This window comes from Notolabrus celidotus, chromosome 6, assembly GCF_009762535.1.
Source record: "Notolabrus celidotus isolate fNotCel1 chromosome 6, fNotCel1.pri, whole genome shotgun sequence".
In the NCBI taxonomy this organism is placed as follows: Eukaryota; Metazoa; Chordata; class Actinopteri; order Labriformes; family Labridae; genus Notolabrus; species Notolabrus celidotus.
This window is the reverse complement of record NC_048277.1, coordinates 15091385-15106560: the sequence shown is the minus strand read 5'-3', so window position 1 is coordinate 15106560 and position 15176 is coordinate 15091385. Positions and strand designations below refer to the sequence as shown.

The window sequence follows — 15176 nt, the reverse complement described above, 5'->3', positions numbered from 1 at the left end:
ATTTTCCAATTATTCCATATATTGTAGTCCTGGTTTGTGCATATTTGGTGGCCCATGATTCATGCATACATCATGGCTGTGCGCACGAAAACTCATGCATAAATGGGCTGCATGTGATTGATTATTCAGCATTGGATTACGCCGAAATTAACATGGGTCTTATATATTGTCAAAGTGAAAATGACCCAGGGACAAGATGACATGAATAAATCTACGTGTGCCCCTGCACCTCCCTGTTTGGCCGAGGAGAGAATTGCAAATCCATCTTAGAGGACAAGGGACCAGCACTTATTTTCACTCTGCCTGGCCTCTGCCTGACACTGAAGGGCATCATAAACACCATTTCAGCCTTATAATAATGGAGCAGCGGGGTGTTCAGCGCCCTACATTGACTTGTCTTCTTGAGCCCCGGTGACGTTGGAGGTTATAAAGCAGAACGTAATTAATGTCATTTATCACTTGTTTGATTTTGTCACTGCCTTCACAGACAGGACTCACAAACGCGAGCCACTGACCAATAGGAGGGCTGGAGCCTTTGTCACTGAGCACAGGCACGTGGCTTACACCTGCAGGCTGCACTGTGTGTATGCGTGTGTGTGTGTGAGAGAGAGAGAGGGGGGAAGAAAAGAAAGGAATAATATAAAGGAGAGATTGCATACGAGTGTGACACACTTTTGGTGCACGTAAACAAACCAACATATCTGTTTTCCAGTTACTCTTTGTTTAGCTCGGATGGTGAATTCCACAGATGGAAGTTGTGCCACTATTTGTGCTTATTCTTATTGAAGTTGGATTAATTTTAATTGGTATAATGGCCATGCTTTGAAATATTTTTTAAAAACTCTCAGACGAGCTCCAATCAACCTCTCTTGTTTGCAATTTTCCCCTCCCGCAGAGAGCACCAGGTGAAATTAAACTCGTTATTTCTCGTTCTGCCTCGCTGAATTTGGCATCAGTGTTCAATTACAATGGAAGATCTTCCATAATTGGCATAATGAGGCGCAAAGGCGCACACAATAGCGCGCACAATGTGGTGTTGTGCTCCCTATTTCGCAGGAGATGGGCTTTTTGATTGGGCTGTGTGCGCCATGAAAAACACAGTCGGGGATACAACTAGTCTACAACCCCAGGTTTTATTTAGATTGATCTCAATCGGGCAATAAGAATTTTGACCCGTCTCATTGTGTTGCTGACTTTCCCCAGGCAGTATTTCAAAGTGTCTATACCCGTTTAGAGGAGTGAATTGCACCCCTCCTGCCCCCTCCCTCTCTCCCCCTCTGGGCTAAAGGCAGAGTGTGCAAAAGAAACAATGCAATGCATGAAACGTAATATTAATCTCCCCGTCCTGAATGAAGACAAAGCGCTGTAGAAGGTGCACGTCTATAATGGTTATTGAGTGCTCACCCAGCTGCGCAATTTTCCCCCGTGTGCCCAACCAAGTCGGAGAAAGGTCATGCAGGGCTTTGAAAAGAAAAGAAGCTCCCTGGTTTGCTCAATTACCGCCGACACTGCTAACACACACACACACACACACACACACACACACACACACACACACACACACACACACACACACACAAACACACACAAACACACACACACACACACACACAAACACACACACACACACACACACACACACACACACACACACACACACCTGACATAAAACTTCTGAAGAACCAAAGCACAACAAGAGCGTTTTATATAAATAGATTCGTCTTTATTTATAAAAGCTGTTTTACACAAAATATATCTGTTAAAATCAAATATTTACATTTTAGGCTACAGGGAAGGGAGAACAAGTGCATACATTAATTAAGGTCTCCTTACCACCTATTTAAAAATAACAAAACAACTACAATCTGTCACAGGTAGTAGCCATGATATTGCTGTCCAGTCACACAACTTAAACATGCAGACTCACTGTCTCACTGACAGCTGGTTCTAAAAAACACTGTTAGGAAAAGTGGCAGTGACATTGTTTGACTCAGTGTACAAAAATATGTCTTCATGATAAAACAAGTGTTTGTATTATACAGTTTTGTAGTAAAAAGGGGAAACTTCTACAACAAAAAGTCTGTTGATGCATCATCTTTGTCAAGTCTTCCAGCAGACGTGACAGATGAGAAAGGCAGTCCTGCTGTGATAAACTCATCATAGCTCTGCAGAGTCTGCTGTGTCACGTATTAATTGCACTTATTCGACCACACCATCAACAGTTCTTTCCTTCCACGCCTCAACGTGACCAGTGAGTCCAGCTCCCTCCCTGCTTCATGCAACAAGAGGCTCCCTCCCGCTCACTCACACTCTTTCTTCCCTTTCTCACTATTGCTTTGCCATGCAGAAGCAGCCCGGGTGAGGGAGGGAGGCGACAGATCACTTCCAAGCACGAAGAGCAACACTGATCTGTCGCCTTCAGCAAGTCTCTGTCAGCATTGTTGAAAGACGTAGCCGCTTTTACACACAGGCGCTTCTGTGTAATTTGGACACTGTGTGCCTCAGTACCTGTCGAACCATGTTGTAAAGTCCAACAACTCCTGTTCCTCGGAGCTCAGAGGCTCGTATCCACCTTCATCTGATGAGTAGGTGGAGTGAGGCGACTCTGGGTCAGCGGAGTAGCTGTTGGAAAGTGTCGGGGATGGCAACCCGCACTGGAAAGCAGCCGACACTGCGTCATGCTCGTCCAAAAGTTGCTGTAAAGCTCTGATGTACTCCACCGCGGACCTCAGGGTCTCCACTTTGCTCATCTTCTTGTTAGCGGCGCCGTTTGGCACATGCTGACGCAGCGTCTGGAAGCCCATGTTGACTTGTTTGACCCGGTTCCGCTCTCTTTCGTTCCGCCGGGCCACGGCCACCGGCTGCTGCTGAGGGATGGAGTAACCGAGGCCGTTGAAGCTCAGGCGCCGCTTGCAGCGCAGGAGCTCTGGCGAGTTAGAGCGCTGTCTCTTCAGCACCTTGGTTTTGCTTTGGAAGTCTTCTGCGGTGGTCGTGTTTGGGTGCACGGAGGGGACGGTGCAGTCCTGAGCCGGTGCGTGCAGGCTGATGGTGGCGCGTCTTTCAGTAAGTCCAAAGGTGAATGCAGTCTGCGTTGTGGTGATGGTTGTAGTTTCCATCTCGATGACAGTTGTTCAGGAGTGATGGATGCAGAGGATGAGTACAGCCTCAAACAGTGGGAGGACGAGCAGGAAGCGTTGGCAGTATACAGCTCTCGTGTCCTTCGCGTGGGGACCGTGTGGCTAACTCTTGTCCAAGTCTCTCTTGACTGCTTACTCCACGAGCCGATCTGACCCAAACTTTGGCAGCACTCCTCTTTTTCAACACGCGCCCCAACACACACCCCACCCACCCCTTTTTTTGGGAGACGCACGCTTCGTCGCGAGGCCCCGCCCCCGCTGTGTGATTCTTCTGCACGCCGACTCCCCCGGGCCAGGCGCGTGGCTCCGGGAGCTCAATAAACAATCCCGAGCTTTCACTGCGCCGGGAGCACGCGCTGGGCTCATTTACATTCCAATGTCTCTAACTTGAAGGCCCATTGGTCGATTCAAACGGCCTGGAAACCGTGCGCAAAGAAAGAAAGAAAGAAAGGAGGAAAAAAAAGACAGCGAAAGAAGAAAAAAGAAGAGAGAATAAAAAAAGTGAATGGTTTGCCTCTTTGAAATGCCTTTTGAATTTGACAATGTACCCCTGGCAAGTCTTCAAATTATCAGTCTTCCCCCCTCGGCAATCGTTCTCCTGCTCTTTACAATCACAAATACCAAGGACGCTCTCTGCTGTATCCAGGCTACAGCTTTACAGAGCCAAATAAACCGCAAGCGTGTCTCTCCGCACAATAATTGGCAATTAGAAAGCTGGCGCGGGGACGCGATTACTTTAAAGGTAAACATCGTGTTTATAACTCGCATTTGTGAAGCGCTCTCTGCTGTTCCCTCTTGAGTCAGTGATACGGAGGTCGAGTTTTTGCAGTTACTTTGCAGGTCGACACTAGTGTTTTGAAGAATTTAACACACATCTTTTACTCTTCTTTAAGTGTTCATGCTTATTTACTATGTGCACTATTTTTCGCTTGAATGCTTTCTGTAGCCTGATTCCAAACTCAACTCAGCATGCTTGCACGGACTCAGCATTTCAGCACCACGTCCGACTGGACAGTTAAACACAGCGGAATCGGCAACCTCTAAAATGTTCTCTCTCCGACAAAGGACGCACTATGTATTTGTTTATTCTCCTATAATGTCATTGGTGTTTATAATAAGACATTGGTACTTTGGTTTCTGTGAAAGTCTCTTTATCAGAAACTTCTTGCAGTGAGACAGACAAGGAGGGTTGAAACGTGACGGTCATCCTCCGTCAATAGTGGGACACATGCGACCTCTGGCGACAAAAAAAGGTAACTACCTCTTGCAACTCACGTCTGTGTGTTTGTTTAGGTTTTTTTTTTCCAGACAGAAGGGGGATTCCCTGACAGTTACAGGATAAACATTTTCGTCGGGGCTGAGAAAGATCTTTAGACCTTTAATGTACAACATAAAATTCTTAAATCAAAGCAGAAATCATTGATTACAGGATTAATCAGAGTAATTAAATATTATACAGTCTTTAATTTCAGACGTGGCAAAATAAAAAAAAATGGGAATTGTGTGAACACTATATAAAATACCGTTTTGACTCTGGTCATCTGAGTATTTCAGGGTTTCGTCAAACAATGTCATGTTACATATAAACTTTAAGGAACACAGAAAATGAAGAAAACCAGTTCCCCACCATGCAACTTCCGAGGGTTGACTTTTTGATAAGCAAGATGATTCAGGACAAAAGTATGGTTTGATGTTTACATAGCCTAATATTCCCTTAATTTAGGCTTTGGTGAGATATTCAGGAGCTATAATTACAGTTAACATAACTAAATAAATACTTTGGTTATGTATTACTCAATACTTTAGAATTCACTACCAAGCACCCCCATCCATTGTTTTGTTTTGGTACAATTGATTGAACTTTATTTTAAGGTCCAGTGACCTAGCATTGCCCTGGCCCTCCGGGATTTCTCAAATGTATCTGAACTTGACGTTTGTGTAATCCCCACTTTCAATTTGGTGGATTTCCCCTTTCACTCTAACATCTGCCTGACCTTCCACTTTAAAACAGCAGGGGGCGCGCTGGGGGGAAATTGAAGTTAAAACCTGATGCAAGCATGTGTATTCAGCAAATTTTGGGTCTAAGTTATACACACTGTATGCTACTGTTTTGTCTGAGTGTGGCAGTCATAATGAAAAATCTGAAACACATGACTCATAAAAGAATTTTAAGACTGGATGAAGCTTTTACTTTCAGTTGAGTATTTTGGAGCTTACAGTATACTTGGGTTTTGTCTTAGCACCTCCTCAAAATGGAATTACTCATCGGTAATACTTTAGTTACTGTGTTCCTCACATTTCACCTTTAATTCTTTTATTTTTCTACCCTTGTAAAGCACTTTATAACCCTGTTTTGAAAAGTGCTATATAAATTCAGTTCATTATTATTACTGTTGTTTAGCTTGGTGCAGTATGAGGCACATAACCCAGAGTAGGAAACTCTAGCGGAATAACAATCCAAAGATCTCCAAAAGTTTTTGCAGAAGCTTTTTTTTTTGCTGTGTGAGCAGTCTGTCAAAGGGTCAGCAAATATGTGTATGCCTGTCTTATAATGCTGTTAAATTATAAATTGAATTATGGCCAAGCTGTCGTCTCTGATGGACATTTATTTTTTTGTACTGTATTGTTACTTACAGTAGAGTCCTGAATATTCACACCACGTTGTTGCTACTGTGCCTCTTCTTTGAATAAAGCAAAGTGGGAGTGCCATAGTGTTGTTATGCTGTAAGTGCTGCTGGCACATTTATTTCTTGTACTGTACACCTTCTTGTTTGCTTCTGTAACTCCACGAATTTCCCCATTGTGTGATGAATAAAGGAGAATCTTATCTTATCATATCTTATCTTATCTTATCTTATCTTAAATCAGACTAATTGTCACTACATATTGTGGATGGGATGTATAGCACATGTACATTGATAGATATCAGATCAAACTCATGAAAAAACAATAACACTGATTTTGTTTCCTCTAAGTCATGCCACTATACAGAGGTATTAACACTCTCACACATCACACACACATCACACACACACACGCACACACACACACACACCCAAAAAGCAGCTGCAGCCTGCCACGGTCTGATACATAGGTAAGGGTGAGGCTGTTTATGAGAACAGGTAAGATTCAAAGAAACTCAAACATCCCAACACCCATGAGTCAACAGAGAGTCTTACATGACACAGGTCAAGATCATTGAGATTGTGTTTCTTTCTGCAAGTAAGCCAAAGGCTAATAATCATGCACATGTTTTGCAGATAAGCTAAGGGCCTTTTATGTTACTTGTATATCTTTCTCTGGCCACTTTGGCATCACACCAGGATACAGGAATGTTTTTCTCTGGAGAAAAACTCTTTAATTATCTTGCTATAAATTCTTCCAGATGAAAGGCTTCAAAATCCAACCAGTACCACTGATACTGTGATGAATATGAGTGTGAAATAGGATATGCACCTTCCGTCTGTTTTTTTAAAAACCACACCACATCCAACCTCATAGATGGAGCCTGTTATTTCTGCAGGGGGGACTGAGACAGCCCTTCCAGTGAGCCGGAAAAGAGAAGTGCTCCGTTAAAGTGTGTGTTGCTTCCCTTTTCCGCACATATGTGAACTGGAGTGAAATATATCACTCAAGCAGTGACAGACTATTGCATTCAAGTTATGGCGACTCTGGCAAGTTCTTTGTTGACACACTCTGCTGTCAGAACATGGTCAGACTACACTCACTACACATTCTCCTCAGAGGCTACAGTAAAGACATGTTTTAGTAGTGAACTTCAGCATGCATGGAAGCATCTGAACTTTTGTACTGTGATTGTCAACAAAAGGTTGGATAAGAAGGGGGAAGGGGAAAATAACATGTTGCAGTTATGTTTTCCTGTGGAGAGAAGTTAGAGAGCAGTGATGGCAAGAAAAAAGGATGTGAGCCTCTAATGATAAAGCTGAGATTACCTTTTTGTAGATGTTGTTACAATGCATGTTAGAAGGCAAGGATATCCCCGCCACACTTTCACCCACAGGTTATAAATGCTCGGTCTCATTCAAACACATGACAATACCACACAGCTGCAGGATCCTGACTCTAAAAGTCCCCTGAAAACACTTAAAGTCACGACACATTTAGCATAATCTGCAGTACCTCTATTTTACTTGTGTCTTGATTCAAAGGAACTGTGTGGTTTCATGGGATGCTATTTTAGTGAGCAATACTTTAGCAAAAGTGCATCATGTGAGAGCAGGTGGAGCTCCTTATCAAGAGCTAAATGCCTCTGAGCTGACCCACCAGTTGATATTTGAACTGACCTTATAATTATAATTTAAAAAACGTAGTGTTTGACATAATTCAAAATATTATGCATTATGGTAAAATAGACGGTCCTTACTGAGTTTTACTGAGTCTTCCTTCCACTTAAGTCACTTTACAGCACATATCATTGTTCATTCTCAGCCATTATTGTCATTCAAGTAAACTAATTGCTCACACTCTCATATACTGAAGACACTACCTTTTTCAAGCAGTTTGGGGCTCAGTGTCTTGCCCAATACTTAATCCCATTTTAAGTTGAGATTCCAATGCAGGGTGGTAACAAAACTCTGCTGTGTCTCTGTCATTGTGTTTTTGCTGGAAACTGGTGATGGTGTAATATTAGTGCCCCAGAGTGTTACCTAAACAAAGCACTGAAATTGAAACATCTCGCCTCTGTTACTACCTCCAATGTCAGCTCATTAGGCCTCCAGTTTTACACATTTCTGACAGGGGGGCACAACAGTTTAGTCTTGCACATACAATGTCCTAAGGGCCTTCGTGTACAGATGTAGAGGTACTGGGGACGAACAGTGATCCCTCAATTAGAGGACAACCCATTCTCCCTCTGTGCCACAGCCGCCCCAGATCTACAGCTGAATGTTTACAAGTAAATTTTAATGTCCATAATGTCACTAGCTTCATATAACAGAGATTTATCCTAAATATGCTTGCTTCAGTATAAAATAGCATCTATTTACATCTACAGCTGGTAAAGAAGGCCCGCTCTGTGGTTGGCCTAGAACTGGACAGTCTGGAGTCAGTGGCTGAGAGGAGGTTGATGGACAAACTGCGAGCCATCCTGGACAACCCCTCTCACCCTCTCCATGATGAGCTGTGGCTGATGGGGAGCTCGTTCAGTCAGCGCATCATTCCACCACGGTGCAAGACTGAACGCTTCAGGCGCTCCTTTGTGCCTACCGCCATCAGACTGTTAAAAAGTAACGGAGGCCACAGACTGCACCAGGCTGACCACTGACCCCACCATGAACAGATCCATACCATCCCTGCTCTGCCTGTCACACTCCATCATCTCATCCCGAACTCTTGACTGCTGCTGGCATTATAATGCATAATATACTGTATTATGATTATCTTGCCATATTATTATTATATTATGTTATATTACATTATTATTCTAACTACAACTCATGGTCATATTACATACCCATATTATTTTTATTTATTGCTTAATTTGTCATTACCAACCATAATCACACCATGTCAACCTGTCACTACTGAAATTTTTTAATACTGCCTGTAATTACTTATATTTAATTTAAATTCCATTTGTAACATTGTATATATATAAATTGTATTCTAGCTTTACTTATCTAGTTTTATTTTTACTTATTTTTACTTTATTTTATTTTATTTAAATGTATCTTATTTTTATTTTTACTTATTGAAACTTCTTTCTTGATTGTACTTATGTCTGGGTTGCTGTAACAACTGAATTTCCCCCCCGGGGGATTAATAAAGTATTATCTTATCTTATCTTATTTTGTGTTTTATGTAGGTTTATGCACCATTATATTACAAAAGTTTAGTGCATCATTAATGCTGTATTTAAATTATTCCATGTCACGTGGTCATGGCTATTTAACATTTAATATGATCTAATGTTTGCCAGCACTGGTGGAACGAGCTCAGTGGGTATGTAATAGTTTTAAAAGGAAAAACGTTTGGGCAACAGTAGGCTACAGGCTCAGCATCACCAACCACAGAAGTCAGTAAAGTAAAGTCAGAAATCATGACGTGTACGAGAAAAGTAAAATTATCTCAAAATGTCAGTAAATTCCAACAAGAAGGGCTTCACTTTACAGTGAAAGGTTGACAACAACCGCAGTAATCTACTCGTCAGAGGGAGTGGATGACGAAATGACGAGGACAGGATGATGCAAGATAATGATGCAACAGTAGAGGCCAAGCCTGCTTTCACTTTAAATTTACCGGAGAGAAAAAATTCCACTTTGCCAAATAACCATGCCCCCGCCTGCTTACAGTCCACAGAGGGTGCATTCGATCTATTCACCGTGAGCAGCTCAAATTACTCCAATGCTGTGTGTGACGCGATGACGGTATGATTATCCGTGAGTAAAACTCGCCCACTCGTGCGTCGGAAATGCTCATAGACTGTATGAAATAGGAAATGCCACAAGGAGCTGCGCCCTCCCACCGAGGGGGAGGATACATTAAGAGCTCACATGATGTCACGGGTGTTGGATGTTAAAATGTAGCCTGACACTTCACAGGACTCAGATCAGAGAATAACACCTCTGCAGAAACATGCAAAGGTAAGCTTTCCCACATCCTCATCATTTTCTCGTCCTTCTTTGTGTAAGAATATCTCGCTGTGTCATTGTCTGGACAAGCGTGGGATACACTAAGATTTAGTTCTTTGTGAAACTCCATGTAGCCTATTTAATTCGAAATCCTTCTGTTTAAAGTACTGAATAAGTTTCATAAAGTGTGCATTTTGCAGCATAGTTCAATTGATAATACTGCTACATATGACTTGCTTTGTTATCTGAATTATAGGAGAGAAAAACCCTGACCTTTGTAATCTGTAACTTTAGTTATTGTATCTCTTGTGTATGTGCGTGTGTGCGGTTCAGGTGCTAGTCTCTGCTTCCTCTCTCTATATGTATTACACGAGTGAATAACACTGATTTCTCACGTTACCACCCAGCCTTCCCAAGCCCCAGTTTGCCAGCTGGCTCATCGAGCAGGTGGAGACCGGCCAGTACACAGGACTGTGCTATGTGGAGCCCAACAAGTTCAGAGTCCCATGGAAGCACAACTCCAGGAGGGACTGCAACGACGAGGACGGTAAAATTTTCCGGGTAAGTCCAATGTCCTGCATCAAACTTGTGTTATCTGATAGCATGTGACAGGAAATAAAAATGTAGCATGTGATCACAGAGTATTGATTGTATTGACAATAATAATGTATTCTGTTTTTTAAAGAATGAAGGTAATAAGATTAGTGCTCCACAAAGAACATTGAGTCTACAAAGATATTTACACTGACCTCATCAGGGATCATTACTGTCAGTGATGATGTGTGTGCAGGTGCTGCCAGCAGCACTTAGAGCATAACAACACTATGGCACTCCCACTTTGCTTTATTCAAAGAAGAGGCACAGTAGCAACAACGTGGTGTGAATATTCAGGACTCTACTATAAGTAACAATGCAGGAACAAATCCTGAAGAACACAATGAAAGTAAATTGAACAGTTTGATTAACACATATGATGTACTGTTATTTTCTAAGCCATTCAAATAATTTATTAAAGGTTTACTCGTCAATTGAAGAGTGATGAAGGATTCACTGTATCCCTTTTGTTTGCATTTGGATTGCAGACAGTCCTAAAGTAAATGTGGTGTTTTGTTGTTGTGGTTAAAGCACATGAAGGTTAATAATAAAACACTCCTGAAATCCTGATTAGATAGCACTGTTTATGGACATCCATTTCAACCGGGACTAAGCCTTGATTAAAAATAATCTTAAATGATAAGACCTAATTTGGAAATTAAGTCATTACTAAGAAAGGATAAATAGATGGCATTTAATTTTTTAATTGTCATAAAAACATCTAAATGATGAGATAAAAAAAGGCAAATTATGAGGTACTATCTCACAATTTCAACTTTTCATAGTTTCACCTTTTTATGATGACTTCCCCCTCGTACTTTGGACGTTTTATCTCAAAATTAGGAGTTTTTATCTCAATAATACAACTACCTTCTTATAATTTTAACTTTTTAATCAATCATTTCCACTTTTTAGTTCATGATTTCGGTTAATTTCATAAGTATGACTTACTAGTTCATAATTCTGACTTTTAATCTCATAAACACGACTTATCTCATAATTATGACTGCCTTTCACAAAAATTGAAATTTTAACCTCATAATATTGACTTTTTATCTTATTATTATGGTTTACTATCTCATGCTAATGACAACTTTTTAAGTTCTTACTTGTTTAATCTTTTACTGGCAAAAGTGTGGTTCAATAGCTATTAGAATATTGTAGTGGAGGTAAATGGAACAGCATTTCTGTCTAAAATGTAAGGATATATGCAATGTAAGTCTCACAAAAGTGTAAAGAGTCATTACATTTAATCTTATCCATATTATTGACAGGCCTGGGCGGTTGCAAGTGGAAAAATCAACGAGTTCCCAAATGACAAGGCCAGATGGAAAACAAACTTCCGGTGTGCTCTTAACCAGCTCACTGTGCGCTTCAAGATGATCAAGGATAACTCCAAGAATTCAGATGACCCGCATAAAATCTATGAGATTATCAACACTGAGTGTAAGACAATGGTTATCATAGCCTCTAACATTGGAACTATTCCAGTTTGAATGCAACTTAATGAGGATCTGTTTTCCTTTTTGGTAGATAACTACGCAAGCTTGCTGGCACAGGACTCCCAAGAGGATTTGGACATGCCTGTGGATATCCAAAGCTCTCCTATAAAGTACCTTCCCTCAGGAAATGAGGTGCAGAAAGGCTTCCTCTGTGATGTTTTCTGTCCTTCAAATTTGACCAAATGCCTAACTGCTGTTTCCCTTTCCTCCAAACAGCTTAATCTGCTGAATGGTTTTGTTGCCTTGGACCTTGGGAACTGCCCAGCAGGTACAGAGTTTCGCACATAAAGGATGCTGCAAGTTAATTATGTTCTCTCCTGTTTATGATGTTACATGGTTTATAATCAAGGTTAGATTTAGTCTGATCTATTTTTATTGTCTCTAACAGTGGAGCAGCAGTGGGCAGAGAACTATGGCCAGCCCAATCCAGCTGTGGTGGAAAGCTTTCATGTAGCAGCTGACAACCTACAACAGCCTTTACCAGATCAGCCATCTTACTACGAGGGTACGTTCAGCCAGAGAAGTCCAAAAACCCTTCAATGAAGTGAAACTCTCATCTAAAAACAAAGGTTCCCACTGATTTTATGTAAAGAAAAATATATGTTTGTTTTTGTTCCCTACAGTAAATCTTCCATCAGCCCTCAGTCCACATGTGCAGCCGACTATCTACGACCTGGAGATATCCATTCACTACAGGAAAAAAGAAATGCTAAAGGTTACATTCAACACTGCCCGTCTCCAGCTCCACTACCACATGGTCCCTGAGCTCAACGCCCAACATCTCTGCTTCCCTTCTACAGAGGGTCTGCTGGACCAAAAACAGGTACTTCAGATCAACAAGAAAACATTGACCATCAGCTTCAGATAAACTGTTAAACTGTTAAAAATAGAACCAGCTGATGGTTAATGTGACTTCTCTCAGCCATTTCTGTATTGTTAAATCGGTTTCTAGCAGTCTGCCTCCACTGGCCTTTGCAAGCATAGTATTGCTATTATTGCCGCATTTTCTGGTTTAGTGGAAATTTTATCAAACATGCTAAGAACAATCACGTTACAAATGAGCACATGATATTTTAAGTCATCACACACTTTGGCTTTAGAAGATTTAGAAGAAAAAAATGATCTTTCACAAAGAGCTTTGATTAGTGTGAATTCAGATTTTTGGTTTTCTGTTACAACACTGGAAAGTAGCTTTCAAAAAGAAAGCCACAGCAGGAAGATAACTTTCTACTGACTTTTAGGCACCGTTAATTCTCTTTATCCATCTCTCTTTACATTGGTGGTCTGTGGCTGTATATCCTAAATGTGACAAAGCTCTTTATTCAGAAGCTTTTAATCACTATCTTCTTTGTGCCAGGTTGAGTACACCAACCGCATCCTCAACAGCATCCAGAGAGGTCTTCTCCTGGAGGTACGGGAAACTGGTATCTATGCCTACAGGCAGGACAGGTGCCATGTGTTTGCTAGCACCAGTGACCCAAGTGTGGCTCATCCAGACCCCAAAAAGCTGCCCCAGAACACCATGGTGGAGCTCCTCAGCTTTGAAAAATATGTGAATGGTGAGGGAGTGACTTTTGTATATGAAAAAATACAACTTTTTATTTCTACTTTTGTTACCTGTGACTCAAAGTCAGCATGAAGTACGAAATAAGTGGTTGTACCCGTTTCAGAACTGAAGCAGTTTAAAGAGAACAACAGCAGCTCTCCAGAATACACCATCAACATGTGCTTTGGGGAGAAGTTCCCAGACGGAAAACCTTTGGAGAAGAAGCTCATCGTAGTCAAGGTCATTTTTCATGTTTTGTTTTTCATATGAAGGGAAACTGTCCATGTTGAGCTAAAGGGGCATTAGCAAAGCACCATAATGCAAACCTGGAACACATACGTGATCTGATGTTTCAGCTTTAATATCTTTAAAAAGATATTTATCCCTCTCTTTGCTCTTGTAGGTGGTCCCTCTGATCTGTCGATACTTTCACGAGATGGCCCAGATGGATGGCGCCTCGTCTCTTCACAGCGCCAATGTCAGCCTGCAGATCTCCTACAACAGCCTCTTTGATCTCATTCAAGGGGTCTTTGGTGTGCCGATATCTGAAGATCCTGCACATGCAGTCACGCCTTTTCTACCTACAATCTGAAATTGATCTACTTGCATATTAAGTGAACAATTTAAGCTACCTATGGGACCACATGATGCACCAGTCTGCTCTTATCCTAACTTTGCTGAAAAACAAACAAACAGGTGCCTTATTGGAGGTATCTAAGTGTAAAAAATAAGAACAAACATTTATATATATCATTATTGTACATCTGTCACTCCACCCTCCTGCTTTACACAATCTCCTCTTCACATAAGTTCTCAATGCCTATGATTGTAATTACAAAGTTGTCAACTTTATCACTACAGGAGCAGAAATGGACTCCTCGGCTGTTACATTATGTCACTTGAACTGTTTTTGCCTTGACTTAGACTAAACTTTAAATGATTATTGTAAACTTCAAATCATCTTCTTGTGTAATGTGTAGTTTTTAAAACTGATTACATGTTTATGAGCTTGTAAAGTGAAAATTGAAGGTAGATAATGAGTTGTCTATGTAGCATACACCCAGTGTCTATGGTGAATTCTTCTGCACTTCCATAACTGTTATCATATTTTCTAACCTGCTGGTCATTTTACACTTGAAAAGTGTAAAATGAAATGAAAAAAATGTTGAGCTTTCTTAAAGTTTTGAATAAACTAACATTGAATGAGGTCTCGGTTCTCGATTTGTAAATGGTGGAGGATTTTATACCATATCCATGACTACTCCGAAAAGAAATAAAGACAAGCATTTTATTAAAATGAAAATGCAGTCCCTGAAAATTAAATAGAGAGGTCTTTGATTCCCATCTTTGGCGATCCAGTCCAAAGATTAAGAAGTAAAAGGCGACTTTCAGTAGAAAAATATCTCCAGATGCTACAACTGTGATCCATAAAACCCTTAAACTGAGATATGAGAACAAGACAGAATATGAGCAAGTGGTGATTTATTATCATTTGTGTTCCCTCTTAGAAACACCTGGCTTGTTTCATCAATAAAATGCAAAAAAAAAAAAAAAGAAAAAAAGAAATGCATTCAGATAAACATGAAGCACCGGTTTCCTCTTAGACTCTCTCCGACTGGTTCTGGGCTATGAAGCCCAATATACAGGACAAAAAGTACAAAGCAAGTTCAACCACTTACCTTACTAATGCCCACAACAGGCAGACTGAAAGGTATAGACAACAGTAAGATGATGCAGAATTAGCATTCATGAGTACATCTGTTAAATAAAGTTATGCAGATCAGTGAATGATTTCTTTCAGAGCGGT

General features: G+C 40.9%; 2 protein-coding genes across 2 annotated transcripts; one reads left to right on the top strand and one right to left on the bottom strand.

Moving 5' to 3' along the window:
• Positions 1–1730: 1730 nt before the first annotated feature.
• ascl1b (achaete-scute family bHLH transcription factor 1b) lies at positions 1731–5971 on the bottom strand. Its single transcript, XM_034686626.1, has one exon. It carries the CDS (start codon positions 3114–3116, stop codon positions 2502–2504), a length of 615 nt encoding a protein of 204 aa, XP_034542517.1. The 5' UTR covers positions 3117–5971; the 3' UTR covers positions 1731–2501.
• A 3601-nt stretch (positions 5972–9572) lies between these two features.
• irf7 (interferon regulatory factor 7) lies at positions 9573–14577 on the top strand. The gene is made up of 10 exons (XM_034686625.1): positions 9573–9739; positions 10135–10288; positions 11596–11767; positions 11855–11955; positions 12040–12091; positions 12212–12328; positions 12447–12646; positions 13181–13382; positions 13494–13609; positions 13773–14577. Exons 1-10 carry the CDS (start codon positions 9732–9734, stop codon positions 13959–13961), a joined length of 1311 nt encoding a protein of 436 aa, XP_034542516.1. The 5' UTR covers positions 9573–9731; the 3' UTR covers positions 13962–14577.
• Positions 14578–15176: the final 599 nt, after the last annotated feature.